Genomic DNA, 18480 nt, shown 5'->3' on the forward strand with positions numbered 1-18480 from the left:
AAAAAAAAGGAAAATAAGTGTTGGTGAGGATGTAGAGAAATTTGGATCCTTGTGCACTGCTACTGGGAATACAAAATGATGCAAATCCTGTGGAAAACAGTATAGCAGTTCCTAAAAAACAACAACAACATAGAATTAACATATGATCCAGCAATATATACTTCTGGGTATATACCCCAAAGAATTGAAAACAGGGACTTGAACAGGTATTTGTACACCAATGTTCATAGCAGCATTATTCGCAATAGCCAAAAGGTGGAGCTATCCAAGTATATCCCTCAAAGGATGAATGGATAAACAAAATGTGGTATATACATACAATGGAATATTATTCAGCCTTAAAAAGAAAGGCAATTAAAAAAAAATTTTTTTATTGAAGTATAGTTGATTTACAATGTTGTGTACAGCAGATAATATTTGTTCCTGGTTTTTTAATGACGACGATAACAATGATGACGATGATGATGATAAAAAATAGCTACCATTCATTAAGTTCTTACTATGTGCTACGTGCTATGCTAGTGCTTTATCTAGTGCTTTATCTCATTTAATCTTCATAACTACTCTGTGTGGTAAGTGATGTCACCCCCATTTTAGAGATGAGAAAACAGGTTTAGAGAAGTTGAGTCACTTGCCCAAGGTTTTACAGGCCCTCCTTCTCTCTCTACATTTTTTCTTTTTGACAATCTCATCCAATATCATGGCTGCTATAATTATCATGTCTGTGTGGATTGCTCCCTGACCCCTCTCCTTGTCTCCTGGTCCACATTTCCTGGCATATGAATGTGCTGATGGCATTGTAAACTCAACACGTCCAAAATGCAGCTATTCTTTTGTTAGTACTATTCTAAACATTTTTCATTTAACTCACATAACTCTGAGATAGATAATATTATTATTCATATCTATGAGGTAGATAGTGTTATCCATGTTTTACAGATGAGTGAACAGAGGCCTAGAGATTCAGTATCTGGCTCACCTTTACACAGCTAGTACACAGTGGAGCTGGGCTTGGGGCTGATTTCAATGCTTAGACAACAATGACAATACCTCAGTTCCACTCAAACTGAGCTCTCCCTGTCCTGTTCTGTTTCCTGCTTCCTATACTCATTCTCTGCCCTTAACTTCAAATCCTACTGTCCTTCAAAGTCCAACTCAAAGGCCATTCCCTACAAAGTCTTTTCAAGTATTCCAAGCTGGGAGGGATCTCCATCTTGTGTGAATTTACAGAGAACTTACTCTGTACCACACTTACCTTTTCCCAAGCATACAAGTAAAATTTTAATTCATCCTCAGCATAAAAAGTTCAAGTAGAGAATACTGAGCAAGAAGTTTAAGTATCTCTTCATTCCCCAGAATTTATTAGTTTTTTCCTTGATTAACGTTCCTGTGTTTCTGCTAGAAACTCTATCAGGCAGCTATTTGAGGACAGGAAGCAGGGCGAGTCTTCTTTAGTCCCCTAAAACAGGCAATACCAAACAATTGCTGAAAGAATCAATCAGTTGCAAATCCCATGAGCCTGCACACACTACATTTTTTGGAGGAGGGTGAGAGGGTCTGTTCAAGAAAAGTGATTTTTTTTTTTCAGGGGGACTGGTAAAGCCATGTCAAACGTTCCCTCTCCTCCCACCTTCATTAAAGAACAAAAAAGCATCTACTTCTAGGTACATAAAGCGTCTGGTTTCTGTTTTAGCTGGGTCTCAGAAGGAAATGACTTTTCTCTGAAATTGTAGACGCCCAACCCAGCTGCAGCATTGTTAGACCTCAGGGTAAACAGGAAGCTTCCTGCCTTGGGCCCTTCATATCCCTCTTGAAGGCTATTAAAGACTGTTAATAGGATAGTAAAAGGACAGCTGCTGGCCATAAAATCAGCCCATTCCTTAGCTCCTTAGAGAACTAGATCCCTCCAAGGTCAGAGAGAAAACTGTGTCCATCTCCAGGTCACACCAGGTACGTCCACCTAGCTGGGGTCCTCACTTAACTCCTCTATGATCGGCTGTAACCAGAATGGTCTTTGCAAAATACCAGAGTGATTTAGTTCCTTGGTATTAGTTGAGAAATGAGAGGTTCGCATTTATAGGGTTTCCGGTCCTTGAAATCACTTGTTTCTGGGGGTGACGAGGTCTAGTGTGAACGTTAAGCTGAGACTGCCAAAGCAGTGAAATCATCCCCTACCCTGCGGAGTTTGAGTCACCTCTTCCAGTAGGGAAACAATCAGTTCTGATTATCCCCCCCAAAAGAGGCAAAGAGGTCAATCCATGAGAGCAAACAATCTAGTACTCCTACCTCTGCAATAAAGAGCTGAATCAGGCCCTCAACGCTCCCTGCACACAGGGTGGAAGTCCCCAGATTTGCAGCTGTGGGTGAGGAGGGAGGGAACAGTTTCTGCCAACTGAAGGGACACTAGGGCAGGGGTGATCATCTTTTGCCAAGAAGGGCACTCGGGTGTCTTGGCAGAAGGCAGAGGGCTGTCCCGATCTGTGTGTACATTTTCAGAAGCATTTGACTCTGGACCAAATTCTCTCAGCTGTGCTAAAGCTGGGGCGATGGATGGGAAATGCTTATTGGCCAGGCTGACTAGGAGCTCCAATAGAGGGTGCTGGGGCTCAGCCAGGAGCTTCCCTTCAGCTGGCAAGTTTAACTTGCAGTCATGGTCAGAGGGAGCGTGTCAATCCATCTATTTCGAAGTTTCTGCTTGTTGGAATTTTTGGCTCAAATGGGGAAAGAGTGGTGATGATGCAGAGCCTCTTACCTGGCTCAAAGAATGAGAAAAAATAGCTCAGCAGGGGTCAAGATTTTACTACAATTATAGAGTCAAGCCCATTACCAAATGGGGGCCAGGAAGATACCATTTCATTCAACCCTGGACTTACCTACAATTTATCAATTCCTGCTGCTGTGTTGGCTCATCTGACCCTTACCTACCAATCAAGAAAGCACAGGCACTCGGGCAGGGCCGGAAAACCAGTCACTGCTCACACATTGAACATTTAGTTGCCCCTGGGCAGGCTTACTTACACAGGACAGGGGAGCCTTATTTGCCAAGTGTCACTGCTCTTCCTCCTTCAGAGGAAACGTCACTGAAATTACTCCTCAGAGTGCTGAAAAGAGGAGAACTGGATATTTTTTCCAGTGGGAGAATGTAATTTTCCCCTAGTTTCAGAAGAGGTAACTAAGGCTCTGAAAACTCTCCCAAGGTCACACAGCTGTTAAGTGGGGCTTTACTGAGAGGACCAGAATCCAGGCCTCCTGCCTCCTCATGCAATGTTCTTCTTACCATGACTTTTTTCCCCCAAGTAACTTGTATTAATTTTTTTTGCCTCAATTGACCTTTAATATCCAAATGAAGTGTGGATGCAGAGTATGTGGCAGGGTCTCAGCCCTTAATTTGTATTATATTTTTAAAAAGGTAATTTATGGGAATTCACTGGTGGTCCAGCTCGGTGCTTTCACTGCTGTGGACCGGGTTTAATCCCTGGTCAGTGAACAAAGCTCCCGCAAGCTGTGCAGCCAATAAAATAAAATAAAATAATTTAAAAAATAAAAAGGTAATTAATTGCAGATATAATCAAAAGTTGTTTAATTTGCGTATCTTTGTAAGGTTTTTCATATAAATAAGTGAACAAATCATGAAAAAAATAATCAGAAACAATGTCCCATTTAGAAAAGATGGTCCCATTGTACTTAGGCTACACTGTCCAGGCCTCCGCCATCACTGTGTGGACTATGACCAGCTTGTCAGCTAGAGCCTTTGATGAAATTCACATTTAAATAATTTACATTTAAATTTACGTGTGGGTAGGTGGTAAGTTTAAGACTATCTCTGCTATGGTTGATTGACAAGACAGATCCAGGTACGCTTTAGACCTGGAATAAGATTTCTTCATTTACAGAGAAAACAGTTACTACCCTAAAGTCTGCCATGGCCAGGACCAGAAGGTGCTCTCTAGAGGCTCACACTTCTCCCACTCCTAACCAACCTTCAAGGAGAGAGAGATTCTAACGGGCAGAGTAAGGGTTCCAGGGCAGCACAGGCAGCCCCAGCATGTATTTGTACTTTCAGACCCTGGTTAAGTCTGCTTCAAGCCTGTCCCCAAGTCTCCAGGTCATGTCCAAGGTAGGAAGTTGCAATGCAGGAGTAGTCCCAGGAGCCAGTAAGTCAGGAAGTAGCCTAGAATGCACCGTGTGACCAGAGAACAAGTTTTCCAGTTGTACAAGAGTCCCATGATAGAGTTTCTGGGGACCTTTTGTCCTGGTGGGGAGTCCCCTGAAAGAGGCTTCCAAGGCACAGTCTCTAGGGATCTCAGCAGTGGTTCTTGATCTTGAAGCAAGTGAGCTGAAAACCAGTACACAATAGGAGTGGAGGAGCATAAAAACCTGGTGAGAACCTGGAAATCATAAGAAGGGGAAAACCCACACATTTACTGGAATGTCACTGCCTCAAATTGGATGAGCCTGGGACTTCCCTGCTGCTGGGTGAGCTATAGCTCTACGACTACAAATGTATTACACTGGAAAAGATATTCATTCAGCAGAGCTTAGGATCTGCCTTATAAAGCTGTGCATGACGCCAGCCAGGTGACTGCAATGTTACAAATAAATATGGCTACACACTAATTACCACAATAATGGGCCAACTGATACTAAAAATTCTATGGGGGGGGGCGGGTGGTCAGGGGACTTCCCTGGCAGTCCAGTGGTTAAGATTCCACGCTTCCAACGCAGGGGGCGTGGATTCGATCCCTGGTTGGGGAACTAAGATCCCACGTGCCATGCGGCATGGCCAAAAAAAAAAAAAAAAAGTCTGTGGGGTCCACTTTTAGCCCAGGGCCAGGACTCTGATCCCCTGCCCCCTGAAACGGTTCCCTCATCCCACGGGGATGGCAAAGCAGAGAGAAAGGGGGCGAGGGATCCTGTGGTTCAACACTGTCCTTCTAGGGAAGCTCAGAGCCAGGTCTCCAAATGGCCCCCCCTCGTCTATCCTTGAAACTCTAAGCTTCGCTGGCACTCACTCTACTAGCTCATCCAGCTACAAACACAGAGTGCTCCTTTCTATTTCCCCTGTGCCTCTTAGTCACATAGCGCAGAGAACTTTACAAACAGCCAATGTGCGCCTCCAAGAGGCAGAAACTGCTGAGGAGTGGCCAGCATGGAGACAAAAAGACTTCCTCAGGGTTTATGGTGGACCTGGACCTGGACTTCCTCAGGGTTTATGGTGGACCAGGAACCAAAAAAAATCGAATGTATGATCAAACCCTTCCCATCCCTCTCTATCCTCCCCACCAACCGAACATTGCACAAGAGAGCTCCTCTGAAAATGGAGCACCTGCCAGAGCTCAGAGTACCTCAGAAAGTCGACATTCAAGCAGACATTCTGGGTATAGTTGTAAGTTAGGGGAAGGTCCCAGAGATACCCTCTGTGCTATTCCTATAACTCAGTCAGATCAGGTCCTTTCACAACTCTCGTTGTCTTCGCACATGCCCTTCCATTTGCCCAGAATGTTCTTCCTCTGCTTCTTAAATGGAATTCCTTCTTACCCTTCAGGACCCAGCCTAAATATGATGCCCTCCTCACCTCCTTCAGCCAGTTAGCTACTTTTTCCTCTGTGCTTCCACAATACTTTACCTCAAAAATATCTCCAATTCCATCTCACTATACTATAATTTAAGCCGTTAAATGTCTGTCTCTCCATTTTGACCACAAGACCTACCAGGGCAGCAAACTTAACTTATTTATGTTCTAACCTCAGTGATCTGACCCAGGGACTCACACTAAAAACACCCCCAAATAGTTGTTGAATGAATAAATTAGGTACAGGTCACTCAAATGGGCGAAGTTAAAGGTCTTCCCTGCCCCCGACTGAGGGCTTTGGCCCGTGTTCCCACCTTTTCCCAGCCAGGAGTCCACCTCACCTGAACATGCAGGCACAGACCACCAAACAGCAGCAGCGCTGCAGCGTGGACCAGGTACACGAACACCCGAGGACTGAGGAATCCAGGCTCAGGCTTCTCTGCGGTCTCTCTGTTCTTGCTCCTTTGCATCCCAAGTGTAAGGCAGAGCCAAGGATGGGCGGTCACATATGTCCAAGTTGCCCAGGCAACCAGTATAGCCACTGGCGCAGCCAGTAGAAAATTGGGCACCTGCTTGAGTTCATAGTATCTCAAAAAGCCAACATTCCAATAGATATCCTGGATGTAGCTGTATATTAGGGGAAGATCCCAGGAGCACCAAGGCGGCTCATTTCCCTCTACGATTCGGTAGCCCTTGTCCACAGCTAACTGCAGCAAGGGCTTAGGAATGGGGTAGGCTGGGCCTGGCAGACAGAACTGGGTATAGGCGTAATATTGAAAGAGGGCAAAGGGAAGGCTAAGTGTGAGCACTGACAGGAACACAGAGCCCATCAGCTTCAAGAGCCGTCTCAGAGGATTCCGCACCATGAGAGAAGAGAAAAAGCCTCGGCACTGAGAATGCACGAGGAAGCCAACGTTGACCAGCCCGTTGGAGCGCACACCAGTGGCAAGGGCAAAGAGGATTCCACTAGTCCAGCTTCGGCCCCTTTCCAGCTGCCCCAGGGCGCTGAATGTCAGGAGGGCAAACAAAGCTTCTGAGTAGCCAGCCGCCAGGAAGACATTGGCGGGGCTGAGGCAGAAGAGCAGCGCTCCATAAAAAGCCTGGCGGGGACAGCGCAAAACCAGACAGCCCAGGTCATGAAGCGCAAGTGCGGCCAGCACGGAGAACAAGGAATTGAGCGATGCTACTGAGATTAGCAGGCAACTCCGTAGGCTCAGTAACCCCCACAGGGGTCTCAGCAATTCAGTCCCCACCAACAGGACCAGGGGGAAACCGGGGAAGAAGGCAAAGTTGTGCTCATACAGGTAGCCATGCTCAGCAATGAACAGGAAGTGTTCAGCATCCCAGTGAGACAGGCCACCCAGGAGACTTTCCACAAGTTGGTCCACAGAGCCGGAGGGGGCGAGGCGAGGAGGTGAGAAGGCTTCCGCATGATGGTCTGGGATGATGGCATTGAAGAGAGCCTGTGGGATGAAGGAGAACTAGGATTTTGGTTGAGCCAGTGGAAGCATTACCATTTAATAAAATGAGGAGGAACAGACATGTTGGGGAAGAATCACAAGTTAAGTTTGAGATGGACATTCCAGTGCAGAGGTCAACGAGACAGTGAGATATATGGGTCTGAGGGTCAGGAGAGCAATCAGGGCTAGAGATATAAATTTGGGAGTCATAAGTATATGGATGATATTAAAAGGTGTGAGACTGAATGAGATCACCCAGGGAAGAAGTGCAGATAGAGAAAAGAAGAGATCTGAGGACTGGGCCTCAGACATGTCAATATTTAGAGGCTCGGAAGAGAGTGAGGATCTAGCAATAAAGGTAAAGAAGGAAGGTCAGTGAGGTAGGGAGGAAACCAGGAGAGCATGGTGTCATAGAACCAAGTAAAGCAAAGGAGTGATCGGCTCTTAAATGTTGCTGATAGGTCAAGTAAGATGGGGACTGAAAACTGACCACTGGCTTTAGCAATGGGAATGTCATTGGTGACTTTGACAAGAGCTACTTCAGTGGAGTGGAGGAGAGAGAAGACTGCCTGGACTGGGTTCAGCAGAGAAGGGAAGAAGTGAGACAGTAGATACAGACAACTGTTTGGAGGAGTTTTCCTGTAAAGGGAAGCAGAGAAATGGGGTAGTAGGTGAATGACATTGTGGGGTCAAGAGAAATCTTGTTTTTTTTTCCAAAGGCGGGAGGTAAGTATTTGTTTGCCAATGGGAATATCCAGTGGAAAGGAAACCACTGAGTATGCAGGCGAGAAAGGGAAGAATTGCTGGAGCAGGCAAAAGGGTATGGAATCTGCTTTGGAGGTGGAACTGGCCTTAGAGAGGAGACAGACAGTTCATCCACCCTTCAGTAGTGAAGGCACAGAGGTGCAGATGTAGGTATGCTGATGGCTGTGGTGGAAGTATTCAGAAGGTTACTTCTTATTGCTTCTACTTTTCTGAATTTTCACTCAGGAAAACAAGCTGGGGAAAAGGTGCTAGAGACTTAAGAGGAAAATGTGTAAAATAAGTCATCTATGACCCTAGTTCTCAAAATAGGCTGTGCACTGGAATTGCCCAAGGGGTTTCAAAAATACTGATGCCTGGGTTTCCCTCCTGCTACAACATTGATGACTTAACCAATATGGGGTACAGCCTGGGCGTTTAGATTGTTTTTAGCTCTCCCAGCTGATTCTGATGTGCAGAAAAATTTGAGAGAATGGGTGAGCGACTGGACCAAGGAAATACACTAAGATTGCCAGGCAGCATTAAGGACTCACTTGGGTTAATGATATTGAATACAAAGAAACTAGTTAACAAGGTTGTGTGCTTTTCTCTGGGCAGATGCATGCGTGGAGTAGACACAGAATTGAATTTAACCATGGCTGGGCTTTTGTCTTGTGATTAAGACATAGGGAGAAGGGAGCAAGTGAGTTGTACGTGTATGCATGGTGGACCATGGAATCTAAGCTGGGTAAGAAGTGGAGCTGAAGCCATGAGGTAGGTGAGGGACAGTGAAACCATGGTAGAATCAATGGATAAGTCCTGAGGGAGTGGAAGAATCGTTAGAACTGGGGTAGTGGAGGGAGTGAACTGGAAAGATAGGAGACAGTGGTTAGATGTATCAGCTTTACTGATATTGAAACCACCAAGAAATATACAGTAGTGCTGGAAAGAATAACAGTGAATCAGGAGCTAAAACCTTCAAGGAATGAGGAGGAATGAGTTGTCGCTAACAGAGATGACAGCAACAACAAAGGGTAACTGGGGTATAACCTGATGGCGTGAGCTTTAAAGCTGGAAGGGGGGGAGGGGAGGATAATGAAATAGCATTATTATTAAATGTCTTTTTGCCCCGTTAGATTTGGTCAGCTGCTTAAGGGAAAAGAAATCGTGACTTTTTATACTCCCACCTAGCATAGTTCTTTGACCAGGGCAGGAACTTAATAAAATTTGGTGGTTGAGCGAACAGTATAGAGGAAACATACTTGTTTCCAAATCACCATCTGAATTAGAACCCAGCTGTCCTGGTACCCTATCCCAGATGCCGAGTCACAGTATTGCTCCCTTAGTTCTGTCAATCATTCAGCTGATGCTGGTTCAAAGCCATCATCAAGTCAGTTTTCCAGCCTAGCAACAGGAGTATAACCTCATTTTTAAGGCTTTTCCCTTTTTCAGTTTCTTTATCAGGCCACTTCAAACAGTGAAAACAAGTGGGACAGGAGTGACAGTCACAGGTAACAGCCCTAGTCTCCAAGTTGAAGACACTTCACTTAAACCTGGGACAGAGGTTTAACAGAGGCTGTTATGCCTCACATAGTGGGGGAGGAGGGAAAAAAGGAGTTTTCCACAAAGGAACCACCGATGAGCCTCAGAGAGAATGTGCTTGTGATGAAAGGCACATATAATATGCTAATAGAACATCCCTAGGGTGTTGACATACATTCAACAATAACAGATACTGAAGACATACTAAGCACTGGGCACTGTGCTAGGCACCATACAGAGTTCATATATACCTGAAAGTTGATTAAAATATGTATCAAGGGCAGTCTTGGAGGGGACAGGGAATTGCAAAATGCATTCTGCGGGTTGTGTGTGGGTGAGACAGCAAGGGGACACAGCTGGGGGAAGAGCAGGAGACACTGCTGACTAAACAAATATACACAGAGGGTCTCAGGACAGTGCCACCTCTCGCCCACTCAACTGACTGATGCAACGCTCAGTCTCCTGGTCAGGGGACCCAGGGCAACGCTTTGAGCTGTCACACCCTAAACCAGAACACACCTGTTCTGGTTACAGAACATCATGGTCTGCTGGAAAGACCACTAGCCCAAGAGTAAGGAAACCTGGGGTCTGATTCTGGTCCTTCTCTAACTTGCCTTGTGACTTTAAGGAAGCCATTTATCCTTTCTGGGCCTCAGCTACTTCATGTGTAAAATAAGAGATTAATAGATCAAAATAAATAAATATAAAATAAGAGATTAATAGGTCATATCTACGAGTCCTGCCCACTTTTCAGCTATGTGGTCTAGGTCTCTATAGTTCTAAACACATGGTCGGGGGGGGGGCGCATCTGGGAAAGGGAAAGAAGATGAGGCCTATTCTTAATGTCTAGCCCAGTCATGTGGCAATGGCATGTTCAGGACAAAAGATCAGAGACTGACCTGCAGCACCAGAGTCAGGACACGGCAGCTGACTGCAAACCCCAGGACCTCTTTCCGGGATGTGTCCAGGGGCCACATCCTCTCACCACCAGGAATTCAGGGGGGCTGCTGCCAGGGCTGAACTCCCTCAGGCTTCTAAACTCCAAAACCCAAAGAGGAAATGTCACACATGGGCAGAAAGTAAATTCTTGAAAGCATTCTTCATGAAAACATCACCCCTGCTTCAGGACTACTATGGCAGACTTAACCACCTTACTTTCCAGATGAGGAAAAAGCGTCTTAAAGGCAGATGGGACCTCTTGGTGTCACTCTGAAGCACTGTATTCTTGTAGGGGCAGTTCCACACAGATAGGCATGGAGCTGGAAAGCTAAGCTCACAGAAAACCTTTAAAAGCCTGTTGAGTGCCCCTATCCAGGAACTAAAGACCTGGGTTCAAGTCCTGACTTTGTCATTCATAAGTTCTCATTTTGTTCTTCTAAGCCTCAGTTCTCTGTGTATAAAATGAGATCGGGGGACTTTCCTGGTGCCACAGTGGTTAAGAATCCGCCTGCCAATGCAGAGGACACGGGTTCGAACCCTGGTCCGGGAAGATCCCACAGGCTGCAGAGCAACTAAGCCCACGTACCCTAACTACTGAGCCTGCGCTCTAGAGCCCGTGAGCCACAGCTACTGAGCCCGCGTGCCACAACTACTGAAGCCTGCGTGCCACAACTACTGAAGCCCATGCGCCTAGAGCCCGTGCTCTGCAACATGAGAAGCCACCGCAATGAGAAGCCCGCGCACCACAAAGAAGAGTAGCCCCTGCTCACAGCAACTAAAGCCCACACACAGCAACAAAGACCAATGCAACCAAAGATAAATAAATAAATTTATAATAAATAAATTAATTAATTTAAAAAAATGAGATCAGACTATTTTGCCTGTCTCATGAAATTGTCACGATGGTGAAATGGACTGAAGTGTGAAGAAGTACTACCAAATCTATATTGTGGTTGCCGTTATTTAGTGTGTGCCCTTTCTCTGTTGCCCAGAATAATAAACTAGGTCCCAAACCAGAGTCCCAAAAGTGGGGCATAGAACTGAACTGGAAGACCATAATGACTACACACTCTAGTTAAGCTCTCTGATGTGTGTTCAGCTGGTCTGTTAAATTAAGTGGAGAAGGAAAAGAAAACCACCACTCAGCAGGACTTCAGCCAGCTCACATTGCTAAAACAAACTTAGGGGGACGACAGAGTCGACTACTAGGGATGGGGAAAACTGTTATTTCCCATCTCTTTGTTGGAATGGCAGCAATGTATAAACAACTGCAAAGCCATTCTGAGGGAAGGAATGCACTTTAAGGCATTTTTTTTTTTTTAACAATTCCTTGTGCTAAAAGAAGTAGCAATGGCTCCTACGGAACCAGTCGGAAATCAGAAGGAAGGGCAAGAGCATCAGGGGCAGCTCATCAACTTGGGGTGAAGAACTAACGCTAAAAGAAAAAATACTAGAACTGAGAAATTAACAGGGAGGGAGGCCTGGAAGACTTTTCTTCCTTCTCCTATCTGGCTAACACCTATCAAACCTTTCGGTTATCACTTGTTTCTGGAATTCTCTGACTCTCACTAGACTATGTGATATGCTCTCATTACACTCTGCCTTGTCGTCTTTATTGCTATTGCTTATTTAGGTTGTTTATGAGGGCAGGGGCTTTGTCTATCTTGCTCCCAACTATATCCCCAGGGCCTAGCACTACAAACAAGCATTTTAAGCCTGTGTTCTAATTGAGTGGAAGTAGTAAGCACTGGATATGGCTTCACCAGTTCATTGGCTCTGGATATAAAATCCCTGCTCCGAGTACTCCTCCCACCATATCTCATGTTGAGAGCAAAACGACAAAGTCACAGAAGCCACAGGAAAATACAATTTCTCCAGAAAACTGGCCATAAGCAACAGTTCTCTTTCCTCTCAGCACAAGGGGGCGCCTGTTGCTTACTCCATCACCAGGAGGCCTGGAGGAAGGGAGGGGCCACAAGCGCCACACCGGTTTGCTCATCAAAATTCAGTTCAAAGGCAAGCTTCTGAAATCCCCCCAACACTGCCAACATCTGACTCGCCGAATCGAGAGGAATCGTAGAAACAAGCACAGCCAACCTTACACGGCCGCTGGTTCTCCATCCGAGGGTGAATTCACTTTTTCCCTTCCTTCATTTCCCACCCACATGCAGAAGAGTTGGGAAAAGAAAAGCACGGAACCCACCTCTGCCTCTTCACCAGGCTTCCATTCTTCCTTTCCTTTCTCCAGAGTCAAGCTCTAGACCCAGCGATCACAGACGACTTGTAGCCTACACTTAGTTTACAGGTAAACCATGTGAAAACAAAAATAAAGCCAGTGAGCTCTCCCTCTCAGCTAACTGCGGGCTTCACTTCCCAACAACCCGTTTACGAAATCACAGGCCCTCTGAACTGGCAGGACACTTACAGAGCAACTAGTTTTACTCTGTTTTCCCGTGAGATAAATATACCCCAGAGAGGTGAGTAATAAGACTCCAGAGTTTTTACGTCAGAGATCTCATTAGACCCTGTGTAATTACCATCGCCATTTTATGGATGTGGAAACTGAGGCTCACTGGGGTCAAGTGGCACTCCCTAGGCTATATTTAAGGAGAATTTTTTTTTTTTTTGTCTTAAACATCAATCTTTCCACCAGCCGTCACTCCTGCCAAAGGGGATGCGCTCTTTCAGAGCCAGAATTACAACCAGGGTCTCCCAACTCCCAGCCCAGGACTTGTCCAGTGACAGCGCATGCTCTTGCTGGCTATGCTTAGGGCAGGGAGGGCCCTATCTGAGCAGATAGGAAAACCTGTTGAATCGGAGCCCAGGACTCACATCCTGGGCTGTAAGACTAACATCCTCGGGGGCGGGCGCGGGGTGGGTGGTGGTGGTGTGTTCGGACCCAGGGTCCTTAGGACCAGAGGTCTTGATGGCCGCCGCGACGCAGGGGCCGCCTTCTGCCTGCCTAGGCGGGTCCGAAGCCCGTTCTAGCCCTTTCCTTTCGGACACAGTCCCAAGAGGGGATTGGGCATCTCCTCTCCCCAAAGGGGCCACGGCTCAGAGGTTACTCCCGAGGGGGCCGGCGAGGCCCGGCCCGGCCTAGGCCCGGAAGGCAGGGGAGGGCGGGAGGCTGTAACGGAAGAGGCGGCCCTGGGAGGCCGCTATGGCGGAGGGGCGGGGCTCCTCGCTTCTCGGCGGCCTCCGCCTCAGTTCCCTCGGCCTCCGTTTGACAACTTCCCTCCCCCCAGAACTCCTAGGCTCCCAAGCTGGCGCCGGATCCCCAGCGCCCGCCGGTCTCTACCTCCCAGGCGGGGCCCGAACCACAGTTCCTCCATCCGGGGACCCGAGCGGCCGCGCCTGCGTACTGGCTCCGCTGATGGCGGCCCCGCCCCGCTCCTGCCGGGACTCGGAGCTGCCCCGCCCCCCGCCGCAGCGGCCATGTTGAGTCCGGGCGAGCGGGGTGTGGATGGCGTGAGCCGGATCCTCCGCTCTCCTCCGGTCTCCTCCGCTCTCCTCCGCCTTGGCACTTTCCCGCTTTGGTGACACCAGGGGTTCCTCAGCCCCTTCCCCCCGCCTTCAGTTAGTCCGCCAGGGCTGCTGTCTCCGAGTCGGTGCTCTTGCCCCAGTTGCACCCCACAAACATCCACTGAGTTCCCGTGTGGGCCAAGGCCCTTGGAGTTGGGGGCTGCCCCGCGGCCTCTAAACGGAAGGCAGAGCCGCACTTTCCCTGCTGTCAGGCAACAACAGCTCAGTACAGGGCCTAGCACACAATAGCTGTTCTCTGAAGGGAAAGAAAAGCCTGCTTGGGGCTTCTGTGGCCAGGAGCGGCCCCCTGCGTCCTGGGCGTGAAGAAAGTGGGGGTTCCCCCCGACTTTCCCCTCCTCCGGCTGCTCGGGACCTTCGCTCCCGCTGCAGCCCGCAGCCCCACCTCCCGTGGCTGACGAGGGCGGTGAAGGAAACTTCAGAGAACGACCCCCAGGACTCCTTTCTCCTTCCTTACTCAAGCAGTTTCTCTCTCGTAGAAAGTGGGCCCAAAAAAGCAGAAGAAAGAAAGAAGCTAACTCAACAGAACTGTCTGTGCGGGAGGAGCGGCCAGTTGGGAACCCTGTAACGGAAACTGTTAGAACAGCTTTGCACCCTCCTTAAAGGAAATAGATAATAAATCCTTCTCCGTTGGTGGATTTCTCGTTTCTCAGGATTCCAAAGCCGCCTGTGGTTTCAGTTATCTGACCTCCAAACGAAGCTAGGGTCTGGGTTAGCCTCTGGCCACAGCCCTGGCGGAGGGAGGGCTTTATCTTCCGCAACAGCTACTACTGTGGGTGGGAACAAAAGAGGTGGTTGCTCTCGCTCCAGGCGCGAAGACAGCGAATCCACAGCAGTTCTCTGGGGGCCAGGGACTGTGCCTTTTGATTCTTTATAGCTCATTTCAGGCCCTGGGACCTGAACTGCCCTCAGGTATTTGTTGTGTGTAAGGTGGATAAATCACGTTTTAGTTGTGGTGTGTTGAAGGAGAAGGGGGAAAATGGAGTTTAGAACCCCAGGTTTTTCGGTGACACACCCTTGCTCTCAGCTCCGGAGGGATGTGAGTGAATCGGCAGAGCCGTGGGGCACACTCGTGCCTGGGGCCTAAGGTTGTGGCTTGAATCTCTAGAAGTCTGTGAGGCTCCAAGCAGTACTGTGTTTGCAGAGACAAAACTGAGAAATGAACTATCCTTCCTTTGTGGATTCACAGGGAAAAAGACATGCATTCTTTAGGTTCCCTCTGTTCACACCAAATTCCCTCAAAAATCTGTTTGTAAAAAGGACAGGGGTCTCTTTTGACACATCAGAATGTTTTATAAAAGCTCAACTGTCACCCTTTAGAGGTAGAACTTTGTCCAGCTCTTCAGCCCTACTTTCTTGCAATCTCTCCTTCCTTTCCTTCTCTACTACCCACCCCCCTTCTCTTCCGCTCTGTTTCCTGTTTCATTTTCTGGCTGCTGCTCCAACTGGAAAACAAGGAAGCTGAATCTTGTGCTCTCAAAGCTCTGGCTTGTCAGAATGGAAGAGGACTAGGTGGGGTGGGAGGGGTTCTGGGCCTTCAAGGCTGTGAGTAAGTAGTGGAAGGAGGCAGCTCTCTCCAGTCTGCTTTTAGAGTCTGCAGCTAAAATGGAGCCTGCATCTACACAGGGAGCCCCTGAGCGGCCAGCACTGTGGGAGAGCTGGAGAGACAGGGACGTATCCCAGGGCTCCCAAAAGATTCTACACCGCCCAAACACTTCCATAAAGAAGCAGATATGCCACACCACCAAGAAACGGTTTCATAATACAAATCCCGGACCAAATTAAACAATGTAAGCAGTGCATCGCTGTTTCTAGACTCCTAGAATGTAAGAGACAGCATTTCTGTTTCTGAACTTGCCTGGCTCTGCTCTTGCCGTTTCCCCTGTTTGAAATGCTTCACTGCCGACCACTCTTTGGCCAACGCACTATATTCAGGTCTCAGCTGAAATGTCACCTCCTTGGAGAAGCTTTCTCTGTCTACCCAGCCACAACTACCACTCTGTACTATCCCATCACTGTTCTGCTTTCATCATAGCACTTATTATCACCTGGTTGTCCTGTCCATGAATTTTCCTCATTTCATTGTCTGTTTTCCTCTTAGGGAATGCAAGCTCTATGAGAGCAGGGGCCTTGTTCACCAAAGTGTTACCAGCACTTAGAACAATGCCTTGCACATTGTGTGTACTCAGTAAGGAACTAGTGAATAAATCTGTTTGTTTAACCTGATACCTGCATTTTATGGATGAGGGAACTAAGGCTCGGGAAGAAGTGACTGGCCTGAAGTTACACAGCTAGGGGCAGAGGTGGGATTTGAATTCAGGTCTTCAGCCTCCCTGGCTGTTTTGTTTTGTTTTTTACCACCCCACAGTATTTTAATCTTTCTCAGGTTTACCTCTTTCCCTCTCTTCCTTTTTTTTCCCACACAACTAAGAGTCTTTACGGGCTATGCCGAGAATTCTACATAAGGCACACCAAGTCTTAACAGCTCCTACCTACTCTTTCCTCCATTAAATTACAGTTTTATCTTTTTGATTTGTTCAATGAAATAGGAGTGCCTACTATGTGATGGGGATGAGGCTGTAACACTAAGCAAGACAGACACAGTCCTTGTCCTCATGGAGATGATAGTATCATCTACCTTATGGATTTTATAGTGCTTGGCACAAAGTGCTTGATAAACATGAGCTGTTAGGTCCAGTGGTTAAGAATCTGCCTTCCAAGGCAGGGGACACGGATTAAATCCCTGATTGGGGAACTAAGATCCCACATGCCGTGGGGCAACTAAGCCCACATGCCACAACTAGAGAGCCTGCGTGCCGCAACTACAGAGCCCACACACTCTGAAGCACGCACGCCACAACTAGAGAGAAGCCCGTGCGCCGCAAAGAAACATCCGACGTGCCACAACTAAGACCCGACGCAACCAAAAATAAATAAATAAATATTTTATTTTAAAAAAAGGTGCACCGTTACAACTCCCTGAACAAAAAGGGGAGCAAGTGATTTTCCCACTGAAGATGTGAAGGAAGTTTGGGAGTTCTCATGGAGCACTCACTTCCCTGGAGCAACCTGACGACTCCTTTTCCTCTGTAGCTGCTTTGCTCTGCCGCCACATCTGGAGATGGCCTTGGCCATCTCTCAGTAACTCAGCTTCCAGACACCAAACTTTCCGTGGTCCTAATCTTAGGGGAATGACGGAGTAGCTGATCCTGATCTTGGCTTTGAGGCTAGGCCATTATGGGACAAAAGTGAGCACACTGGCCTCTGATTCTGTCACTGCCAGCTGTTAGCAGGCAGGGCTAATGCCTGTGATGACAGGCAGCTGTACCTTACCCAAACTTTATGCTACTTCTTTTCGTGCGGATTCTTTTCGTGGGCATTCGTTGGCAGTTTCCAAGGATGCTGGATGACACTTAAATCCATGCTGAAACTAGGGGTGGCACCAGTCAGGTCTTGGACATTTACCAGAAGCATCCTTTTTGGCTCTGGCCATACATATCACTTGAGGATGCCCATCCACCCTGGGACAAGGACCCCACCCTTCCTCCCAATTTCAGGAGCCAAAATGCTGATCATTTAAAGGCCACGGATACTAGGTGTTTTTCACCCTTTCTTCGGTGTTTGCCTTTCGGTAGTTAGAAAACCTTGACCCCACCGAGAGGCCCAGTGGGAAGGGCCTTAGCCACTTGGGGGTGGTAGTGGCCGCAAGGCAAAAGAGCCAATGAGGTTGAGACTATTGTTTAGGCTGGACTTGGCTGCTCTCCAGCCTTGAAAGAAGGTTACGGTCACTTGCGGGGCTGGGGAGGGAGGAGCCTGGGAAAAGAACTACTTACTGGCCACACCCCTGGGTTCTCTATTGGCGAGGTTCTATTTACTTCTCAAAAGCAAATTACTCACAGCTCAGTGACTAGCAGCCCTTTCGGCCTGTGCCTGCGGTAACTCCAGTCAGAAACTGGACACCAGGCTAGGCTCCTCCTGCATTGCAGGAGAGCAGATGAAAAGAACCCAGGAAACCAAACTCCTAGGCAATGCTCCACACACAGCCCAGAAATGCAGTTTCTTGACTAGAAATTGGAGTTTCAGAAGGCCAGAGCAAAAATAGCCAAGAGCAGTATTACTCACCAAAATATAGATATGAAAAGCTTGCCATTTAGTTTTTTTCCAGAAGAGTCCTAGGAAGGCATCTTAGTTGACAAACGTTAGCCAATTGTCTCTATTTCCCCCTCTCTCAATGGAGACGTATGAATTAGTCATTCCTGTCCCTGACCCAAATATTAACAACCACACTTAGTTTGATGAACACTTGACTGAAATTCCTGGGACAATTTTACCTCATGCTAAACACAGCAAAAAACGAATCTTGCCTGCTGTGCTCCACAGCTGGGTCCAGTTACTCCTGGTTGTTCTCCAACCCAGGAAGGAGGTGGAGTGTGGTGCATTAGGAAGAACTCGGGCCTTGGAGTCAGGGGGACCTTTGTGTGTGAACTCAAGCTGCTTTCCTCAGCTGTAAAACGGGAGCCAGAATACTGACCTCACAGGCATGGGGCTGTTGTGGAATTATTTGATGTACTATGTCTGGTACACAAGTAGGTACTCAATAGAAATCTTTTGTCTTGTTTTGCTTCTAAGTGTCCACAATAATAGCATTTTCTCTGTTACTGTTTCTGGTTTCTCCATTGTCTCCCT

At 47.6% G+C, this 18480-nt stretch overlaps 1 protein-coding gene across 2 annotated transcripts; it reads right to left on the reverse strand.

The window, feature by feature from the left end:
* Nucleotides 1-388: 388 nt before the first annotated feature.
* Nucleotides 389-13520, reverse strand: PIGV (phosphatidylinositol glycan anchor biosynthesis class V). Of its 2 annotated transcripts, XM_060140946.1 has the most exons (5): nucleotides 13083-13520; nucleotides 12458-12542; nucleotides 10215-10349; nucleotides 5914-7035; nucleotides 389-4388 (listed from the first exon to the last, which is right to left on the reverse strand). In XM_060140946.1, the coding sequence occupies exons 3-5, from the start codon at nucleotides 10290-10292 to the stop codon at nucleotides 4107-4109; spliced, it is 1482 nt and encodes a 493-aa protein (XP_059996929.1). In that variant the 5' UTR covers nucleotides 10293-10349; nucleotides 12458-12542; nucleotides 13083-13520; the 3' UTR covers nucleotides 389-4106. The 2 variants fall into 2 exon arrangements, with proteins under 2 accessions (XP_059996929.1, XP_059996930.1); XM_060140947.1 differs by having other exon boundaries at nucleotides 4206-4336; nucleotides 12458-13520.
* Nucleotides 13521-18480: the final 4960 nt, after the last annotated feature.

This window comes from Lagenorhynchus albirostris, chromosome 2 (genome assembly GCF_949774975.1).
Source record: "Lagenorhynchus albirostris chromosome 2, mLagAlb1.1, whole genome shotgun sequence".
Classification (NCBI taxonomy): Eukaryota; Metazoa; Chordata; class Mammalia; order Artiodactyla; family Delphinidae; genus Lagenorhynchus; species Lagenorhynchus albirostris.